General features: G+C 44.6%; 1 protein-coding gene across 1 annotated transcript; it reads right to left on the reverse strand.

Annotated features, from left to right (window-relative positions):
* Positions 1-210: 210 nt before the first annotated feature.
* On the reverse strand, positions 211-4,155 carry ARF6 (ADP ribosylation factor 6). Its single transcript, XM_006920209.3, has 2 exons — positions 4,015-4,155; positions 211-3,917 (listed from the first exon to the last, which is right to left on the reverse strand). Exon 2 carries the CDS (start codon positions 3,426-3,428, stop codon positions 2,901-2,903), a length of 528 nt encoding a protein of 175 aa, XP_006920271.1. The 5' UTR covers positions 3,429-3,917; positions 4,015-4,155; the 3' UTR covers positions 211-2,900.
* Between the last annotated feature and the right edge of the window lie 4,223 nt (positions 4,156-8,378).

Raw genomic sequence — 8,378 nt, forward strand, 5'->3', positions numbered from 1 at the left:
TTATCAGATTAAGTTTGGTGGAACTCAATGAGGGCAAAACCTCCTTATAGAGCCAGCATTTCAAGAATCAAATTGATTCTTTTTATTCTTATAAAAGCTAGGTGACTACCAAATTAAATTACTTTCTACCATATATCCCTGGAGAACAACATGGCCCAACACACACGTCCCACTTAATCTAGTTCAAACGAGTAACGTAACGTGAGAAACTGCACTGTGTAATTCCTTTATTTTCTGCATATTAGTTCTTTACCAACACTACAACCATTAAGAACACAATTCCAAGTACTGTACTTTTTAGTTTGGGGCAATCACAGTCTACAGACTCATTTACTTATATTAGACAAGATTAACCTCATTCAAAACTTATTGCAGTTTATAAATTCACAAAAATACAGAAATTGATGCAATTAAACAAAAACTTCAGGATCTTTTTTCAAATTCTTAGATTGTAACTTTTTCTGCAGGCTATAATTGCCCGCCCTATGATCACCAATGGTTAAGGTTCAAGTTAACTACATCAATTATCAGCCTTTTATATCCTTAAAGAAAATTTAAAATTACAACTTACCAAAAGGTTTAGGGTTTTCCAAATTTCAAATATTTGCTTCCCCTCCCCCACCTCCTTCAGTTAGACATTTCAAATAAACTAAAAATAATCACATCTCACCTGCAACATTCAATAGCAATCACTTGATGTATAAAATTTTAATTATGCCCCCAGTTATTTTAAGACAAAAAAATGGCTGCCTATCTGTCACAAGTTAGAAATACTACATTTAAGAATTCAACACGAGGGTTTCAAGTTTCCTCCAGTTTAGGCATTTAAACCTTTGTGCTTGTCTTGTTTCAGGATGTTATAGCATTGATATTTGTATTACACATGTATGTACCTTAAAATGTAAAATACTAAGAATTAAATTTATGGTGGAGCCTTGAGAATTTTAAAGGAAACTAAAATGTTCTGAGATGTATCTGTCAGCTTCATTTCTAGATACTTCTACAAGTGAAAGAGAACTTTATACTTTAGTTGCATTTTTTAATTCAAAAATCCTTCTGTACCATCAGGAGCCTACAACATAGCACCTTTGCTCATCTGTTTTAAGTAAAATGTCGTTTTACTTTGAATAATTTTTTTTTAGCCTTATGCTTCTCATACATCTTTGGTAAAAGCTCCATTATACAATATGGCCAAAGCATGAAGGGCCAATATTGTCCGACTATATACCATGATATCCCGCTCAATTTTAGTTTTCAGACACCCTCATAAAACCTACATCTTTTCCTGTATACTGCCTTTGCAGTCTACATTTCTGAGATTGCCTAAGTTTAATTCCTTGAGGATCTCTAAAATTAATCCTTAAGGCTATAGAAGAACCAGATGCCGCTTCACAATTCTGTATCAGGCTTTAACATTTGGTTCAAAGTATTATCATAGTGGTCTCAATAATCTAGTTACTGGTCCTAACCATTTAAGCAAGTAATCTTGTTAGGATCTGGAAATCACCCCTGGGCACACTGCTTACACTTGAAGAAAAATAAGTTTACATTCATTGTCATTTATCTGTAGCTTCTTACTCTTCATCCAACTTCCCCTTTGTCATTCCTCAAGTTTACACATCATTCACTCATCACATTTCTTTCCTTAAAGGAGATAATGTATTACTGAACCAACAGATTATCTTTTTGCATGAGTTAATCCTACAATCAAACAAAATTAAATATCTTTTTTATAAAACATCTTTTCCAGTGCTCTAATTAATGGAGGTGTGGACCACTCTATAAAAGACTTTTATCTTCAATCAGTTGCTGTAATGTGAAAACAGGAATGCATATTTTTCCAACTAGGTAAAAGGTGCATATAATTTGAAGTTAAATGCTTTATTAATGAACAAAGTAAACATTCTAGTAATGTTAAAACTATTGGTCTTAGACATTTGAAACATAATAAAAGCATATATTCCAGTTTTACCCAAGTCACTTAAAATATCTACAAATATTTCGACTGTGTGTGGATATACCATCACTGCTCCATTTTCTGGAGTTTTTTAAAGTTAAAAGAAGGAAAATGCAGCAAAGTTGCTAACCTTACAGTCACACAAATCTGTGTTCTTGATGGGTTACGATTTCATATTTTTATGCAGTTTGTAAGTTAGCTACGTAATGGGGAACTTGAGTTTAATCCCTACTCATGCATGATGTTTCAGAACTTTATAGCTGACATTTCAAAGAACTTCTTATATTACCTGTTTAACATACTGATGTGCAACTGGAACATATTACAATATTACTCATTATTTGCCTTGGTGGGCTAAGTTTTCTATATTGGTCTTAGATATAAAAGGTCACATTTGAAATTACTAAGTTAAAGGTAGAACTCATAAAGGAGGGAGAAGGCCTTAAATATAAAAGACAAACGGCAGTTTGATTAAGCAATAATTTTCAGTTTACTAGATGAAACAGACTTGCAACATAGTCTGCATGAATGCAAAATAAGCCATCTACAGCAAGTGATAAGGAAATTGGGCAAAAAGGGAAAAAAGCATACATTGGGAAAAAAAGATTTTCTCGAAATAAAAAAATCAAACCATTATTATAAAGGACTTTACCAAGAAATGCTATATTTCCCCTATCCCATTTGCTGGAAGTCAACAAGAGCATCTAGCACTTTGTGTTCATGTCAAATGTCAGATCAGAGCATCTTAATGCAAAGCAAAAGAAAAAAAGAAAAAAAAAAACCTAAAAGGAAACCCCTAACCCCCCCCCAAAAACCGTAGAACAGTAACTCCAGAGTTCAAATTCAAAAGAGAAAGTGGCAATTGAAAGAGGTGATGGTGGCGATAATCCTATGAATGGGTTTTTGATTTCTCTCCTTCCGGGGGATGGGTGGAGAATGCTCATTAGGATTTGTAGTTAGAGGTTAACCATGTGAGCCCCTCATAGAGTCCGTCCCCTGAGGTGGCACAAGAAGGCTGCACATACCAGTTCCTGTCCCGAATCCGGGTCAGGCCCAGTTTCTCCTGGATCTCATGGGGTTTCATGGCATCAGGCAGGTCCTGCTTGTTGGCGAAGATGAGGATTATGGCGTCCCTCATCTCCCGGTCATTGATAATGCGGTGCAGCTCCTGGCGGGCCTCGTCGATGCGGTCGCGGTCGGCGCAGTCCACCACGAAGATCAGACCCTGGGTCCCGGTGTAGTAATGCCGCCAGAGCGGCCGGATCTTGTCCTGGCCGCCCACATCCCACACGTTGAACTTGACGTTTTTGTAAGTCACCGTCTCCACGTTGAAACCTACGGTGGGGATGGTGGTCACTGACTGGCCCAGCTTCAACTTGTACAGGACTGTTGTCTTGCCGGCCGCGTCCAGGCCCAACATGAGGATCCGCATTTCCTTGTTCCCGAAGATCTTGGATAGCACCTTCCCCATTGCGTCGGAGGAGCCGGGGCCGGGGGCATTCAGGTGTCCCGGGTACCCTAAGCCAAAACCGCCGCCGCAGCCGCGAAACCGAAACGAAGCCTCCCAGCCGCGAGGGCGCCTGTGCGGCCTGCGTGGGAGTTGCCTCCTCGGGGCAGAAGCCCAGGCCCGCCGCTCACTCGGGCATCACCGGCCACACAACTTGATTCCTCCAGTCGCCGCCGCCGCCGCCGGGGCCCTGAGTCTGCGCCGGGAGAGCCGCCGCCCTGCTGAGGCGCGGCCCGGCCCGGAACTGCCCTTCCCCCCGCAGGCGCCGCGCGAGCGCCGCTGCGGTTCCCGCTCCTCCGCCTTCTCCTCCCTCCGGAGCGAGAGACTGCGGCCCTCCGGACCGGCCGCCGGTCCGCGAGCACCGGTCTCACCACCGACCCAGGCTACCCGAGAGGCAGCGAGGCTCCGGCGCCTCGTCAGGTCATTGATCCTCGCGGGAACTCGGTGCGCCGCCTGCAGAGACACAGAGAGGGAGAAGCGTTACTGCCGGAACTCAGAGGGGAGCGGAGGTCGAGGTGGCCCGCCTTTCCAGCTCGGCCCGGGAGGTTACCTCCAGCCGCCGCCCCGAGCGCGGGCTCGCTCCGGCCTCCACCTCCTCCTCCCAGTTCTGCCGCCGCCGGAAAAGGCGCCGAGGAAACCGCCTCACTTCCCCTCCCGACCACGCAGGCGCAGCACGGCCCGACCGTTCGGACAAGAGCGACCTCTGTAAGGAGAGCGCCCGCGCGCCAAGCGTCATGGGCGCCACGCGCAGAGTGGGCGGAGCTACGGCGGCTCTGAGGGCCTGCAGGTGCGGCCGGACTGCAGACCCGCGAATCTCGGACTCGGATCCGCGCCCACCTGTCGCTGCTCTAGCGTCTCTTCCCCTCTCAGCTTTCCCCTCCCGCGCTCACTCCTTCAGCACCCCTACTCGAACGAGACGAGCGAAAACACCGGGGAGCTGCACACGGTGGGCCCCTCGGGCAGCCGGTTCCCTCAGCGAACGCCTCCCCCATGCTGCTTCCAGGTCTCTTATCAGACCTCGATGCCCGCCAGATGCTTTGAGAGTTCCCTCCATCCCGCCCCAGCTTTCGCGCTCCTTCGGTCTACCAGGAAAGCCTTATCTGCTGTTTTTACCTTTCCCCTAACCCCTCCTTGGCTTCCTTTATTCCTCGCGCTCTGTGCGTTTCCTGAAAGACATATGAGAGACAACAGTTTTCGTGAGGAATTTGCCAGTCAGTGTTGTCCTTTTACTGGCTTAGGTTTGTTCTGAAGCCCTTTTTGAGTGTTTGAACACTATATACTTCTCGTCAGGACCAGCCCACGTTTCTTAAAGATTACAGTATTATCAAGAGTTCTTGTGCCTTGCCGCATTTTCAACTTTTTAGGTGATTTTTATTATGTAAATATTTCCTCCTTTTAGTGTATTAGTAGAAGCTTCTCATCCACCCACCCATTCTTAACTTTAAGAGGTATAGATGATATAATCTTAGCATAGGATTTAAAATCAGAAAGACTAATTACTTTTGTGGCCTGTAAACTGAGTTTAATACTGGCCTTGCTCTCTGCACCTCATTTGAGGGTTAAATAATATGTTTATGGAACACTTTAGGAAAACTTTGTATCAAATAGTGGTGGTGAAGTTAGGCTTCAAGTTAAAATGAGGTAAAAGCTTAAAGGAACCAAGGGGAGGAAAATCATTTCTTTTTAAAGGAAGGTGGTGTAACAGCATACAGTAACATACTTTTTATTTCGTAATTCAAGAAAATTTGATAATTGTAGATGAGTTAAGTGATAAGCTTCATTCCTGAAATAAACTAAAGTTATTAATATTCGGACAATGATTGAATTTACTTTCCATCTGCCTTACTATGCACTTAAGTCTCCAAGACCCCTGTGGGATAGGTAGCATTAATATGGTCCCTTTACACTTGTGGAAACTGGGCTTTCCGAGAAATTAAATGGTTTTCCCAAGGCCTCACAGCAAGTGATTGTGGGGCAACCTGATTCAGAGTCCTGTGCTATAGAGCCCCAGCCACAGAGCTATCCTTCCCTGGGAAGAAAGCCCCTGGCAAAGAACCTCACTTACTTGACATCTCCACATAGCTGGCTCTCTTGGATGTTCTCCCTGGTGATGTTTCTCTCAGCTGAGGCAAAGAAGAAGAAGCCCTGCCTTTCTCCTGTGTCCTAGCATCCAGAAGGGTCAAATAGAGGCTGATTGGGGAATGAGCTGGCCTTTCTTGGGGGAAGGACAGATTACCTATGTCTCTGTCGCCCCCTCCTGCCCCAAAGGAGAACTTCACAGGACTACAATCAGGGAGCACCCTCAAGCCCAGTGCAGGCTGGAAAAGGGGTCAGGAGCAGTGCTTCCCAAGGCATCCATGAAGAAGGACCAGGGCATTTTTTTAAACTTCCAACCTGTCTGGGGCTAATACTTTTTGTACAATTTAATAAAAATGAATTAGTAAATGAAATGCTTCAATGTGACAATTTCAAATTGCTATAAAATTTTCTAAATGCTTGCTCAAATTCTCAGTAAATATTTCCTGTACCTGTCTGCATATGAACAGGTAACAATAGTTTGTGAGCCAGCACAAGACCAGAGATCACACTTCGAGTAGCGCAGGTGCAAACAGCCACTAGGCAAAAGGCCACCCTGAAGTCACATTTCTTGGGCATTGCCTCAGCAGAGGGCAAGGACTCCTGCACCATTCTGAGGACTTGGGTCCTGCTGCTGACTTAGGGAGCAGCTTGGGACCTACAACTGGAGCAGAAGGCTAAATTAGGCCTGAGAGAGCCCCAGGGACTGTGCCCAGAATCCAGGCCCTGGGCTCTGATCCCCCTACCTGTGAGACAGAACAGCAGGGAAGCTGATGCTATCTGAGCAAAGGAGGCCTCTGGAAACAGCTCCTTCCACTGACAAGCTGGCAGGTGGGGATTAGGGGGTTGTAACCTAATGTGGGGCAAGGATGGTAGATGCTCTGGGTTTGATTCCAAAATTAGATGGCCACATCACCTTGTCACTCTGAGCTTCCTCTTCCAAAATGTAAAAAAGGAGAGGATTGTATGCTCTCTTGAGTTCCTTGTAAATCTAACATGCTGTGCTTGCTCTGGAAGATCTACTGCCTGCCTTCAGGGAGGGGCAGCAAGGCTAATGCACCAGGAAGAGGACAAACCAGACTGAACGCAATGGAAATGGACAGTAGTTGTGCATTGCAGGCTGCCCCCAGGGCTTTTTCTTCGAGGACAAGGAGGATTCAGGGCTAAAGAGACCAGAAAAGGAGTAGGGAGCAAATACATTATCCGTTTGGGTTAATTTAATTGCTAGACTGGGCATCAAGCCTGGTGCTGTTTCCAGCAGCTAAGGTAGAGAAGCAAGTGTGGTAAGTCCCAGAACTCTTATTATAAAAGAGGCATGGCTACTAATTCCTCAGAGGATACAAACTTTTTCCTGGCCCTAAATTTTAAAAAAAGTTTTCATACGTGATGTTATTTAGGGGACAGTAAAGATACTGCAGCCTCCACAAGTTTTACGGCAAGAACAGTTGTGGTTTTCATGTGGCTATTTCTTCCAACAACCTTGGAGGAAAGCCAAGGGCACATCAGATAGCACTGCAGCTCAGTAGCGTTCTTTTTAGTTTTTTGACAAGAAATGAACTAGAGCATATTAAGAGAAAAAGTCAAATGTTCTAGGTAAATTATATAGGAGGCGAGGCCATATTAAAGTACACTTGGGGATGTGGTTCCATAGTGTAGCGGTTAGCACATCTGCTTTACACGCGGAAGGTCCTGGGTTCGCGCCCCAGTGGAACCACGGTCCATGGTCTACGGTCATGTCACCCTGAACAAGCCGGATGTTTGATCTCGTAAACTAAGCAGGGTCAGGCCTGGTTAGTACTTGGATGGGAGACCATCTAGGAAGATCAGGTGCTGCAGGCATAAATAATAATAATAAAGTACACTTGGTTTTCTCTTGGCTAAGTCACTGGTGGACACAAAAACATGCCTATCCTTTCCAAGGTGTGGACTGACTTGCTCATCCCTGGTCCTACGGTCCCATACCCCTGCCTGCCTGGCTCCCACACCATGGCCCAGGGGCACTTGGGTAAGAAGAGGCCAATTTTGCCAGTCCTATGATTAGCCACTGTGGGGCAGCACTCAGCCAGCATCTGGAAAACTTTCAAAATTTCCCTTTGTAAGCAAAGCCATCTAGCATGAATGCAATTCTACCAATCTACTAATTCCATTAATCTTGAAAATCTCATATTCAGCTGCGTCCATAAATACTTAAAGGATGTAAAAATTAAACAGCTGTTCCAATAGCGGGTTTTATTTCTCAGATTCTCTTTTTAATTTTTCAAGTGTTAATGTTATGAGACAGCAAAGAAATGCTAATATTTTTTGAAAAGAAACTGTGCTAAGTCTTTTATATGTACCATTCATTTAATCTTACAAGAACTCTGTAAGGTATCATTATCCTCCCGATGCATATAAAGTTAAACAGGGACCTCGCCTTCTTAAGTGCCTCGTCTAAGGTCACAGCCCTATTTAGTGGCAGAATGGGATTTGAAACAACCTAGGCAGTCTGCAAAGAGCACTTGACCCTGCATCCTAAAAGACCTTTGGGATCTCACGGGTGGAAGAAGTCTCTAGTCCACACTCCTTCCGAAGCAGACATTGTCTTCTCCATCCCAGCCTCAGCCTAATACCCCAAAAGCTTTCCCTTATTTTCCTTATTTTGAGCTCAAACTGTCTCAAAATTGGCCAGAGTTCTTCCCTCCATAGCTACTTGGAATAAGCTGAGTTTCTCTTCCATACTAAAGTCCCTCCAATTTCTGAAAAATTAACAGTCCTGTTAATTGTGGCTCCCTAGCCCCCAAGCAGCCCTGTGGCAGGAACGGAGTCATTATTCCCAATTTACAAATATGTTCCATCCTA

The sequence above is a fragment of the Pteropus alecto genome, unplaced genomic scaffold (genome assembly GCF_000325575.1).
Source record: "Pteropus alecto unplaced genomic scaffold, ASM32557v1 scaffold86, whole genome shotgun sequence".
NCBI lineage: Eukaryota > Metazoa > Chordata > Mammalia > Chiroptera > Pteropodidae > Pteropus > Pteropus alecto.

What these genes read in the sequence shown, in the direction of transcription:
- ARF6 (XM_006920209.3), bottom strand. Translation starts at nt 3,428, where the DNA reads ATGGGGAAGGTGCTATCCAAGATCTTCGGGAACAAGGAAATGCGGATC.